This window comes from Lucilia sericata, unplaced genomic scaffold, assembly GCF_015586225.1.
Source record: "Lucilia sericata isolate MDLA Ls3-8-SP2 unplaced genomic scaffold, ASM1558622v1 Contig002389F_arrow, whole genome shotgun sequence".
Classification (NCBI taxonomy): domain Eukaryota; kingdom Metazoa; phylum Arthropoda; class Insecta; order Diptera; family Calliphoridae; genus Lucilia; species Lucilia sericata.
Genome location: NW_023996188.1, coordinates 501 through 14,420, shown reverse-complemented (window position 1 = coordinate 14,420; position 13,920 = coordinate 501). Strand labels below are relative to the sequence as shown.

General features: G+C 29.5%; 1 protein-coding gene across 1 annotated transcript; it reads right to left on the bottom strand.

Moving 5' to 3' along the window:
- Positions 1-520: 520 nt before the first annotated feature.
- Positions 521-13,206, bottom strand: LOC119613860 (rho GTPase-activating protein gacU-like). The gene is made up of 3 exons (XM_037969928.1): positions 11,238-13,206; positions 9,364-9,547; positions 521-634 (listed from the first exon to the last, which is right to left on the bottom strand). The coding sequence occupies exons 1-3, from the start codon at positions 12,795-12,797 to the stop codon at positions 534-536; spliced, it is 1,845 nt and encodes a 614-aa protein (XP_037825856.1). The 5' UTR covers positions 12,798-13,206; the 3' UTR covers positions 521-533.
- Positions 13,207-13,920: the final 714 nt, after the last annotated feature.

Here is a 13,920-nt window from a genome sequence, read left to right as displayed (position 1 = left end):
AATTCAATGAAATTTGGCACATGATCTTCTATGGGACTGGAAACAAAGCTTATTAAAAATGGTTAATATCGGTCCATTATTTCACCTAGCCTCCATACAACTGAACCCGCCAAATAGGGCTCTTAAGTTCATAATTATGTTTATGTTTTACTCGTATCTCGACAAAAAGCTGCAAAACCAAGATCTATACTACCCTTGAAGACCCTCATGAATTTTATAATTATAGAGTCTCATTTGATCATAGCCCCTATACAAAGCCCCCTTCAAAATTTCACTTAAATGTTCACAATTTTATACAACAATAAATGGCTTAAGTATATCTGAGGCAAGGTACAATTCAATTTAAATGCTTTATTATGAAAACTAAATCACATTCCATAAGTGTAGGGTGTTATATGGTCGGCTTCGCCCGACTATAATTTCTTACTTGTTTACTTTCTATTTCTGGTTTCGAAACTTTTTAAATTTGTTTAGGTGTGAATGGTGTATGAAATATATTGCTAGTATTGTTTATATATGTATATAAAAGTATTTCAAAAACTTACCATAAAACTTCCCGATTTACTAAGATTTGTTTGAGGCACTAATTCCAAATGATTAGGCCTTTGGGGTAAATTTAATTCTGGTGTATGAGCTGCAATTAAAAAAAAATAAAAAGTTTACATTAAAAACTAAATTCAAAATTATTATTTTAAATAAAATTAATTTAAAAAATAAATCTGGTAACATTGGTACCCCACATTAATTCAACACAGATGTTTCTTTCAATCTTTATGGAAATTTTAACAAAAAACCAGAAAGAAACAAATTAATTTCAATAACCAACCGTTCGTGTGTCTGTCTGTCTGTCTATTTATTATACTATGCTAAAAGAACAATGATGATGTAGTTGATCGTGCTGTGATCATGATGACAATGACGACAACGATGATGAGTGAAATAATAATGATATTTTTTTGTAAATGCTTTGTTTAATAATTTTTGGTGAATATTTTCTTTTTGTGTTTTTTTTCATAAAAATTGTCGTCTACTAATGCCAATGGCTTATTTATTAAAAAAAAACGTTTTTTCTATAGATTTCTAGTTTAACTATCAATTTTGTGTTAAAATATGTTTTTCATTATTTTGTTTTTAATAATTTCTCTGTGTGGGTCTATTTACAGAAAAATACAAATAGTTTTTGTAAAAGTGACGATGTTAGCTGATGTCTTTGATTGAAAACTGTTGTGTTTTTCTATATTTTTTTATTTTATTCTTTTATTTTTTACGTGTTTACGCTGCTGTTGCTGTAATATATATTTTCATTTTCTTTTTCAAAGTTTTACAGAAAAACCACAAAGAAACATGACGTCAAGAACTACCTTGTTCTCGAAATATGAAAGCAATTTTCTTTTTTGGTTGAAATATTTTTGTAAAAAAAAAATGTATTGCTTAATCGTTGTTTTATAAATTATTAATTTAATAAATTGTATTAGAATGAAATTTATTTTTCAGTATTTTTTTTTAATAATTGGTATAATTTATATTGTGTTGAAAATGAAATAAATGGTATGAGTTGAAATTAATTTGAAGCTAATGATGTCTTAGGTTAAGAATATAAGGGGATTGTTTGAAAACCTTCGATGATATTTGCAAGAGGGTCTCTTGCGTGAATCGAACCTGCATCTATATATATCAAAATAAATTTTTATCAAATATTTTAGTTTAAAAAAATGTATAAAGAACTAATTTTATTTTCAATTAAATTTTAACGAAATTTTGTCTAATGTGAAGGTTATTTCTTTTTTAATGTTGTCCCTGACTTACTGCAATTCAAATGCATGACATTTCTTAGATGTTATTGTTGTTGTTATCAGTCTCTTGAAAAATGTTCAAATAAACATGTATTTTCACATACAAATTAACCTTGAACCAAATTTGAAAATAGTTTTTATTACTTAAAAAAAAAGAAACTAAAATAAAAATTAAACAATTAAAATTTTAATAAAAATTAATAAAAAACAAACAAATATTACAATTAAAAAAAAAACACACCAACAAAAAAGTGACGTCAACTTGTTAAGAAAATAAATAATAAATATTAATGGAAAATAAAATACTAAACAAAATGATAGAAACCATATAACCAGGAATATGTCAAGGCTTACAAAATATTGAAAGTGTAAATGATAACATTACAGCCCTAAGAGAAAAACAACAATAATAACAAAATAAATAAACAAAATAATAAATTTAAAAAAAAATCAATAAATGTTTAATGAAAACAACTTAACAGCACTTTTTTAATTTGTTTATAAAACTATTTTCTAACAAAAATCAGGCTAAAAATATTCAAGTCAAAACATTAATATTATAAACTAATAATAAAAGAAAAACAAGCAACAGTATTAATACAAAAATACAAATTTAGAGAAAAAAAAAACACAAAAACTTACAAGGTGTAATAACATTATAACCTTGATTACAATTTTAAAACATAAACACATAATAATTACAAAAAATTTCAACAAATTAAACAAAACACACGCACACAATTTATAATATCATGACGATTAGCCTTTAATAAATTAAAATTACAATTTGATTTTTTCAAAATTAAAACCTTAACATTGAAATTATTTATTGTTGTATCGATGTGGTACAAGTACTATTATTATTTAATTTATTTAAAAAAAATACTAAAAGCTTATTTAACAATTTTTTGTTATAATTTTTAAACAAAAATGTTAAGAAAATATTCAAATTTCCAGCTCGTATACAATTTTGTTTTTAATTGTTAGAAATGCAATTGATTTGTTAATTTTATATTGTAATCGTTTTTTTCTTTGTTATTCTATTTTTCTCACCATTTGTGTATAATTTCATTTTAATGGTGGAAATATTGTCGATGCAAGTAATAAAATCTAAACAAAACATCAACAAAAATTTGTTTTTGAAAGAATTTTATAGTGTTAAATGTTAATGGATTTTATTTATTATATGGCATAAAAAGATTAGTCATTATGAAATTATATAATATTTAAATTATTATTGGTTTTCTAGCTTAAAATTAAAATGTACTTAAGTTTAAAATAAACGTATACTTAATAAATAATTAGTGTGCATCACTCATACGCACTGTAGGGGAAATATGTGAGTAACTGTAATTTCTAAATACTTTGTTTTATTTAATTAATAACTCAAATTTATGTTTTCGATAAGTTTGAAATATATCTACAGATTGTTTTTGTTTTTTTTTGTCATTTCACTTAAATTTTAAACAAAATAAATCTAGAATACCATAAAAATATTTTTTGGCCACATTTTTAGTTTTAGTCAAAAAAAGTGGTCATCTGAACCATAGTGCAAAGATAGAACTATTGGATAGTACTTTAGACACACTCTAAGTTACAGTGGATCAAAATGTTTTGCCAAATATGTGTTTCTTCTCATCTATGTAACTTATTATTATATAACTTATTGTTGCAAAGAGTTTAGATAGCTATGGACCGTAATTTTTCAAAATTATTGTTTTAACTGTCTTTCAAAGAAAGCCTAGATCTTTTCCTTTAAAACACTTTTGGTTGCTTAATGAGATTGTCATGAAATCCCCGATATAGATTTAGTTTAAACATGTACACAGAGGGAAAAAATATGTTTTGAAATTATACACGAGTGGTACCAAATTGACAACAAAGTGTTTATAATTTTTCAATAACATCCGTTGTCAAAGTATGTACCGTAGATGTTAAACCAACAACAAAAATATAAAAGATATCAAATCAGCAAGAAATAATAATGTGTTATCAAAGTTACAACGCTATGTTGTCAAACAGAATCTTGCGTTGTCGAAATTACAACGATTCGTTGTCGAAATCACAACGATGCATTGCCGAAATGACAAAAAGTGTAATTTTAATAACAACAATGCGTTGTTGCAATAACAACGACGCATTGTCGAAATTATAATGGTGGTTGTCAAAATGATAAAATTTCGGTACTTTTCTACCGGTTTTTCCCTCTGTGTAAGAATAAGATTCGTCTGTGCTGAATCTTGCGTTGTCGAAATTACAACGATTCGTTGTCGAAATCACAACGATGCATTGCCGAAATGACAAAAAGTGTAATTTTAATAAAAACAATGCGTTGTTGCAATAACAACGACGCATTGTCGAAATTATAATGGTGGTTGTCAAAATGATAAAATTTCGGTACTTTTCTGCCGGTTTTTCCCTCTGTGTAAGAGTAAGATTCGTCTGTGCTGAATCTTATATGCCATTTACTATAGTGTAAAAAAATATCAGTTGTAAAACGAGATAGTACCAATAGTACCTTTTATAGATTTCACTGTTTGGTCTTATTTTTACTACGGGCTGTATATCTTTAATTTTATGTTTCTAGATTCAATATTATAGAAAATGCAAGAACGAAAATGTTAAAAAAAAGTTCCCTTTTCTCATTTACTACGAACTCTACATGCTTAATTTTAAGTTTCTAGGTTGCAAAAAGTACCTTTGAAGAACGAAAAAGTTCCAAGAAGTTCTCTTTTATAGGTTCTCTTTTACTTCGTGCTCTACATATTTAATTTCTAGTTTCTAGGTTCTATTTTATAGAAAATTCAAAAAGTACCAAAAATTGCCCTTTTATAGGATCTCACTCCTGGCTTTACATACTTAATTTCTCTTTCCAGGTTCTATATTATAGAAAATTCAAAAAGTACCTTTTAACGGACGAAAAAGTACCAAATAGTCCCATTTTATATATTCTTATTACTCAACGTACTTATGTATGTACTTTATGTTTCTTGATTCAATATTACAGAAAATGCAAAAAATACCATTTGAAGACGAAAAAAGTACCAAAAGTTCATTTTATAGGTTTTCACTTACACTGGGTCCCACGTACTTAATTTCTTCTTTCTAGGTTCAATATTATAGCAAATTCAAAAAGTACCTTTGAAGAACGAAAAAGTACCAAAAAGTCCTCATTTATTCCAGGCTCTACATGCTTATATTTATGTTTCTAGTTTTAATGTTATACAATAACTGAAATAGTACCTTTTAAAGAACGGATAAGTACTTAAAAGTCCCTTTTTATACATTCTCACTTAATCCGCGATGTACATGTTTAATTTCATGTTTCTAGCCAATAACAACACACAGCTTTATAACGTGTTGTTCTTGTCCTGTTTTGTTTTTATAAACAAGTAAATACAAGAACTAAATTTACCGTGTGTGTGTGGTTGTTGTTGTTAATTAAATATTTTTGATCTAAAAATCTCAATTTGCTACAAAACACTAAATTTTCAGAGGTTGTTTTCGATTTTGCACATTTTTTCTTATTTATAGGCCCATTTTTACTGATTTTAAAGAAGAAACTTCAAAAGCATGTCAAATGTCTTGGGTCTTCAGAAAATTTATTTCAACAAACATACAGACGGACGTTGATTAATCGACTCCGCTATCTATAAGGACTCAGAATATATACACTTTATAGGATCGGGAAATTATATTATATAAATTATAAACTTAAAGATTAGCACTTGATATTAAAAAGAGATTTACAATTAACGTATACTTATTAAATAATTAGCCAACATCAATTATACGTACCGGTAGCAACTGGTGGGGGAATATGTAAAATGTATAATACATAAATATGTATAAGTGGTTTGATTTTCATAAAATTTCATATTGCTAGAGAAGATATGATGTCGAGTTTAAGTTTCAGATTTGGGGTCCAGGCATACCTCAATAAAGACACAGCAGTTATGTGAAAAATCTAATATGACCTCCAAAACGTAAACTGATATGGCCTCCAAAACCAAAATTTTTCGTCATCGATAAATCGATATTAGATTAAAATTCCAAATAAATAATATATTCCACGGAATTAGTTCCTGTATCAAATTCTGTAGAGCTCAGCCTATAACTAACCGAAGATCCCATTGTTACATACATTTAAACAAATTTTCGTTAAACTTGTACATTCATGGTAAATTAGTCCAAAAACCAACATAATTACATTTGATGGAGGTTAAAAAATAAAGTTTGTTCCGCGAAAAAACAAACATTGCAAAATTAATGGCACAATTTTAAAACAAATTTTAAAAATTTTACGACACAACCATTTTGCCAAAGTAATAAAAAACAAATACGTGAGTACTTGCATGATGACTTTTTGCTGCTGATGCTATTGTTTTGTGCTCATTAACAAAAATCTAATAAGTTAAAAGCAGAATGGGGAGCGAAAATAAAATCATAATACATATTGTATTGAAAATCAAGGAAAATAAACGAAAAAAAAAATACTTAATACGAAATTACGATTATGAGACTATGGGGAATAAATGGCTGAATAAATAAATAAATGAATGAAAAACAGAGTAGAAGCAAGTATTACAGCAAACATTTAATAAATGTCATAAAATAAATAAAATGGTGTTTTGATGCTGTCAACTGTCAAATACACTGACACCAAAAAATAAATACAAACAAAGCATAATCTTACACATAAACGTAAACATATGTGTATATGAATACATGAGCGTAAGTAACATGTATATGTAGATAAAGTAACAAACAATTCATATGTAAATTTTCTAATTTCTTTGCTTGTCTTCATGTCTATCTGTCTGACTGTCTCTTGAATTTTTGCTGTTAGTGACGGCCATTACTTTTGCCATTTTTGCTCTGTGTGTCTAAGTGTCATATACGAATATGACATACACATAAAGACACATGATTAGAATAAATGTGTTAAATATGAGATCATCTTATTTTACATTTTAAAATCTGATTTTATATTCATCTACTATAAACAAACACCCTACGCCATGGGGTGCCTCGTTAAGTTTTTCAATTCCATTTGGTACACATTAAGAGTTCACTTGAAATTTTGCAGTTTTTTTATTTAAATCGACTACACTTTCAATATCAAAAGACACATGTTTCCGGTTGTCTATATATCAGTTTTTTCTATATTGCTAAATTGACTGCCTGTTGTGATGTCAGTTCAAGACACGGGAAATTTCCAAGAAGTGCACTATGTAAGTGAAAGTTATTTATGTCATTATTTAAATGCAAAAATTAACAAAATGTAAGTCAATGTTGAATAGAGTTTATTATGGATAAACTGTCAAATATTTATTTTTTTAAATGAACACAAAATTATCTCTTTCTCGTTTTTATCCCTAAAATGATGAATTTTTCAAAACAAACTATAAGGTAGCTAAACCTGTACAATACCAAAAATAAACATTAAAGGTACTAAATGAATTCTGGCTTGTTTGTGGACTCGACTAATGTCTAAATCTAGGTAAGTCGAGCAGGTTGTATTACTTCGCTGGGCATACATTTGAGTCCAATGGTTAGCATTTTAGTACACTTCGGATGAATTACACTGAGCCCTATTCAAACTAATGGCACTAATGGGCAGAATGTCAATGTTATACCTAATTTTAACCTAGAACAGATCAGTTGCAGAGGAAGTAAATGTAATTTTCGCCATTCTCTTCATCTTGATTGCTTCAGCATAATACGTTTCTTAGTTGATGTAATCTTCTGGCATAAAGCCCTAAATGCTAAGGGACAATAACAACTACAATTATGAGCTGGCGGAAAATATAGATGTCGGCGACATCTTTGCAATTCCTCAGGCAGCCTGATCTGACCAATCAGTTACAAAGAAAGTAAGTGACATCTTATTTTTCCTCTTCTTCTTAACAGCTGCAGTATAAATCGTTTCAGAAATTCGTTTCTGACACAGAGGGTAAAATAAATATACACGTCTGGTACCAAATTGACACCAAATGTTTCAATAACATCCGTTGTCAAGTATATACATACGTACGACAACACTATGCAATGTTGACAACGCAACGTTGTCAACACTGCAACAATTCGTTGTCGCAATATAAATTTTATACACAAAAGGTAACAAACATAGTAAGCTCACTATTGACAATGGATTGTGAGCTTACCACGTTTGTTAACTTTTAGACAGCGGATGTGTATAAAATTTTTATTGTTATTTACTGGGTCAGCATGGAGAAGTGTCAAACAAAACATGGTTTGGCTGTGCAGTAGTCAATATTATCTGAAATCTAATCACAGAGATCAGAGCAACTTCTTGAATGAATAAATCAATGAGTAGCAAGTTCACCATGACGCCTTAAATATAGTGATATGTTCCTTCAAATTGCTTACTATCGTTAGCTTACATCATAATATACCAACAGATAAGTGCTTTCTAAGAGAATAATGCAATTTAAGAACCCAGTAAAAACTTTCATTACCATGTAAGAGGTGAAAATGCTTAAATTTACTTACACAATAGCATTTTAAGTCATTATTTTAACACGGTGATGTCATTGGAGGCAATTACTTATCACGAACGATTAAAAGTAATTAGAAAAAGTAGTCATTGTAAATTGCATGGAAAAACCTATGCAGTTTCTATATCTTCACTGGCAAGATGACTAATGAATTAGAAAGTATTTATATAACACATTATGTGTAAGACCTTATTAGACTACTTCTATGTAAACCAGACGATATGTAGTAGTCATTGAAAAGTAGGTTTTTTTCACATATAATGCGAACTTGGGTCTCTTGTTCGTTAGTTCGCTGTCTTACTGACAACACAACTGCTTAGTTACAAAATAAAGTACATATGTGAATGGTAATGTGAAAGATATTATAAGAGTACTTAAAAGTAATGCAAATGGTATGTAGTAGTCGTTGATAAGTAAGTGGCTGTGTTAGTACAAGTCAATTTTGCTAGGAGTATAGCATCTATCTGATTTGCAATTGATTGATAAATCGTGAAACTGTAATAAAAGTAGATACCGCAGGGTACAACAAAATTCACCTTTGCTATATATATTTTTTTAATTTTTTAAGGTGTTGTACTGTTAACTGTAATAACATTTTTTAATCTTTAACATTTATGATATCCACAAAAAATTCAATAAAAGCCACAAAATGCTACTCAGGGAATATAATTTTATGATATGAACAAAACAAACGATTAAAAAACACAGGATAAAAAAAATAAACTCAACATTTTAGCGTCATATAATTTTTTAAATAAATAACAATTTAAATTTATTAAACAAATACAACGCAGTATTTCATTAAAAATTACCAGTTTTAAATTAAAATTTGTAAAAAAAAAATAATAATTAAAAAAATATATTTTTTAACATAACCAAACATTGACCAATATTTATGGATCTACTCCATCAGCCCATAAACAATTAAATATATTTATTTACATTCCGTAATTAATTTACCACAAAATTTATTAAGAGTATCTGTTTTATATTTTTAATATATTTATGTTATGAAAAAAAAAGAATAATTCTCTTAATGATTCACTTACCTTTTTTATTGTGTCCATCATCGTCACTTAATTGTTGATCCGAACGGGTTTCAACATCTAATAATTCTGATGATGAGATATCGGAACGTTCATCATTGTTGTCCAGGGAATTTTTATGTATATTAAATTTGTGACATACTTCAAAAGCCTGACCCACTGTGCGTACAATACGCATTGCCTGAGACTGTAAATATAATAAAATTTAAAGGAATTTAATAAGAATTAAAAAAATCATATTTAAGATACAAATTATTAACTATAAAGGGTGAAATAAATGACACCTCGATAGAAATATTCCAGAAGTTATTAATATGATATGTTATCTGGTATTTTTGAAAAAATAAAAAAAAAAATTGCGGCAAAACTTCCAGTAATCAGTCTGATTATATTCTTAAATATACCCTATTGATTATAGTCTGAACTATAGACCTGAACTTTAAACTAGTATAAAGACTGGACTATAAACTACTCTATAGACAGTATTATAGACTATTTTATATACCGGACTATAGACTGGACTATAGTCTATAATATAAACTTGACTATAAACTAGTTTAGACTACTCTATAGACTGAATTATAGACTGGATTATAGTCTGGACTTTAGACTGCACCTTAGTCTGAACTATAGACTAGTCTATAGACTGAACTATAGTCTGAAATATAGAGTAGTCTTTAGACTGGACTATAGTCTATAGACTGATCTATGATCTGTGATAGTCACAACTATAGACTGGACCTTAGTCCGAACTATAGACTAGTCTATGGTCTGAAGACTGGACTTTAGTCTGAATTGTATACTAGTTTATAAGTTCTATTATAATCTGAACTATAGACTAGTCTATAGAATGTATTATAATCTAAACTGTAGACTAGACTTTAGTCTGAACTGTAGACTAGTCTATAAGTTGGAGTCTATAGACTGGACATTAGTCGGAACTACAGACTAGTCTAACTATAGTCAGAACTGTAGACTAGTCTATAGGCTGGATTATAGTCTGAACTATAGACTATTCTATAGACTGGGCTTTAGTCGGAACTACAGACTAGTCTATAAGTTGGATTATAATCTGAACTATAGACTAGTCTATAGAACGTATTATAGTCTAAACTGTAGACCAGTCTATAGATTGGATTATAGTCTGAACTATAGACTAGATTTTAGTCTGAACTGTAGACTAGTCTATAGACAGGACTTTAGTCTGAACTGTAGACTAGTCTATAGACTGGGCTTTAGTCTGAACTGTAGACTAGTCTATAGACTGGACTTTAGTCTGAACTGTAGACTAATCTATTAGTTGGATTATAATCTGAACTATAGACTAGTCTATAGAATGTATTATAGTCTAAACTGTAGACTAGTCTATAGACTGGATAATAGTCTGAACTATAGACTTGGATTAAAATCTGACTAGACTAGTCTATAGACTGGACTTTAGTCTGAACTGTAGACTAATCTATAAGTATGGATATAGACTAATCTATAGACTGGACTTTAGTCTGAACTGTAGACTAGTCTATAAGTTGGATTATAATAATAGTCTAAACTGTATACTAGTCTATAGACTGGACTTTACTCTGAACTGTCTATGGACTGATCATAGTCTGAGCTATAGACTACTCTATAGACTGGACTATAGTCCGAGCTAAAGATTAGTCCATAGACTGGATTATAGTCTGAACTATATACTAGGATATAGACTGGACTTTAGGCGGAACTCTAGGCTATTGCATTAGAGGCGGCATTAACAATTTATTTCTAAAAACTTATGTTAATTTGAAACAGAACGCTTATTATGCTTTATAGACTTTTAGTTAGAAATTCATAAGAATTATCTTTTAAAAATCCACTTCGCGTCCTTTTCCATTTCTTACCTTTTCCATTTCTTCCGTTGGCATGGAATCATTTGTTGGCGTTGAACGCCTACTAGCTACTACTACATTATCACAGTTGGAATTACTATTAACACTATTATTATTATTATTACTCTTTTGGACATTCAAACCATTCGTGGTTACGCTCACAACTTCACCACTAGTGCGACGCGATGGACGTTTACCCGCCACCACTGGTTCGCGAAATGATAATTTTTTACGCGGTTTATCGGTTTTAGGACGATCATTTAAAATACCACCATTAGTACTGGCACCACTGCCCATACTGCTCGTACTCGAATTGCCATTATCATATAACGAAGTTGTGTTTTGATCATATACCACACCTTCGGTGAGAGATTTACGTCTCGGGTAGCTGGGTGAATAACGTGAGGGTGCTTGATAGCGTCCGGCTGAGGGGGATCTTTTGCGAAAAACATCTGGACTACAGCGGGTATTTGTTAAGGCACTAAATTGTTCGGGTGTGGTATTTTGTCTTTGTAATATACTACGTTTATTGTTGACAGGAGGCTGGTGTCTACTGTTCGCTATGATGCGGTTGTTGTTTAGAACCATTGATTTTGAATCATGAGGAAGGGAATTATCGGCTGAAAGTTTTTTGAATTTAAGGCGGGCTTTTAAAACACTCTCTGAGTGTTTACGTTCTTTATCACAGTTTTTAAGGGTTTTATTGACTGGCAATTCTTTTTTAATAAGATACACCGTGTTCTCATCATTGAAGAGTATATGCTTGGGAGAGGCACTACCACTGCCGTTGAGGTTGGTGGTGCCATTGGCACTTTTTAAAGGATCTGAATGCTTGCACAGTTGGGCCAGTTCTTGTTGTTGCTGATAGAAATATTCATCTTCTGTATCATTACATTCCACCACGGGACGGTGATGGGCGTGATGATTGTTGTAGTAGGCTTGCTCATCCTCCTCCTCCTCTTCGTCATACTCTTCTTGCTGTAAATTACGCTGATAGGCCTCTTTTGCTCTCATTATATTCTCAATAAAGGTGTCGTCAAGAAAACGATGACTTTTGCCTTCAACATTATGTCTGCCATCACCTGAAGTGCTGGCAAGTTCCTGCTCTACACAATTGATGAGTTCATTGATATCTAGACTTTTATTACGTCCCGTCACTTGGCGTGCTCTACGTATGTTGGATTTTTTATAGGTTCTTTCATCTCTGTTTATTTTATCATTTAAAATATCACGTATTATGCCACCGCCATTACGAAAGATATTGCGCTGATAGTTTAAAGAGGCCAAGGCATCTTTTTTATCATCCGATGGATTAGCATTAACGGCAGTTACAGCAGTCGTGCTGCTATTAGTAGCAGCAGCAGTTGATGATGAATCATTTTTAGCTTTTGTAGTTTTCTCGCTGGCTGTTTTCTTGCTGCGTGACCAGGGTAGAAAATCAAAAGCTTTGGTAATGGGACTTTTGGGTGTGGGTCCCTCGGAAGTGCCTCTTGACTTCCATAAACCCTTTTTGGTATTATCTTTAGCTGCAGTTATGGGCAGGGGTTTTGTTATGGTTTCATGCTTCATCATGTCAATGAAGATTTTTATTATTATTGTCCTCCAAATTTAGACGAAAAAGTTCATTTGAAGTTTAAGGTCTTTTTGCCGACACTAATTGCTTGCCGCTGTATGTCAAGACATGCATATCATACATGAACATTTGTCAAATGTTTTTCACACTTAAAAACTTAATGAAGTGGTATTCGAAAAAAAACTGCCACCTGGATTTTTATTTGCTTTTTTTGCTCATGTATTTTTTATTGTTTAAATATATAATTTGGTTATTTTCAACATTTGTTTGTTCTATTGAACTGTATAAACAAGGTCAGTGTTATTTTATTTTTGCCTGGCGATTTTAGTATTTGCATAAACAAATAATTTTGCGGTATTAATCTTATATCGATAATACGCTGCTCATTTATCATAATTTAGTTTACATCCTTGTTAAAGGTCAGTCACTTCTTATTGCGGGGGAAAACATGCGTACAGCGTCATGTATTCGTACGGTTCAGTTGTCAACGCCTTTAATATTTGCAATTAATTTTCTTTCTCTTTTCTTTTAATACTTAACCCAGCAAATATTATGTATACAAAATAATGTTTATTTTTATATAGACAAATTATAAAACAATACACACATTTGTTCCAAATTTTATTTTTATTTTGGTATAGTTTTTTGTTTTAATAGTTTTGGTTTTACTTAAAAAGTTGTTTGAGCTTTTTTGTTTATTTTATAACTTTTTGTTGTCTAAATACTCCAGCTGTGTTAAAATTTCAATTTATTAATTAGTTTTATTATATTTTTTCGTTAAAATTTATTCTTAAAATACATGCACCACTTTCTTTATTTTCGATTTTTATGGAGGTCGGTTTGAAAATTGACCCGCTAACATACATTTCATTCATTTATTTTAATTGGAAATATGTTTTGTTTGATTTTTTTTTTTCTAAATATTATTTTAGTTTAAAATAAAATTTTATGATTTTTTGTCTTGTTGTTAATTTTCTTTTATGTTTAATATTTTAAGTTTTTATTGAAAAAAATTATGTTTAATAATTTTTAATATTGTCCTTGTAACAATTTTTTATTGATTCTTTTAATTAGATGTTAATGTCAGTTTGATTTACATATTTTGTATAATTCATGTTACTA

Bases quoted from the DNA above. Each gene is read 5' to 3' on its own strand.
- LOC119613860 (XM_037969928.1), bottom strand. From the start codon at position 12,797: ATGATGAAGCATGAAACCATAACAAAACCCCTGCCCATAACTGCAGCT. The intron at 9,548-11,237 runs GTAAGAAATGGA...TTATATTTACAG, and splicing joins CAACGGAAGAAATGGAAAAG to TCTCAGGCAATGCGTATTGT. The intron at 635-9,363 runs GTAAGTGAATCA...TTTTAATTGCAG, and splicing joins TGATGGACACAATAAAAAAG to CTCATACACCAGAATTAAAT.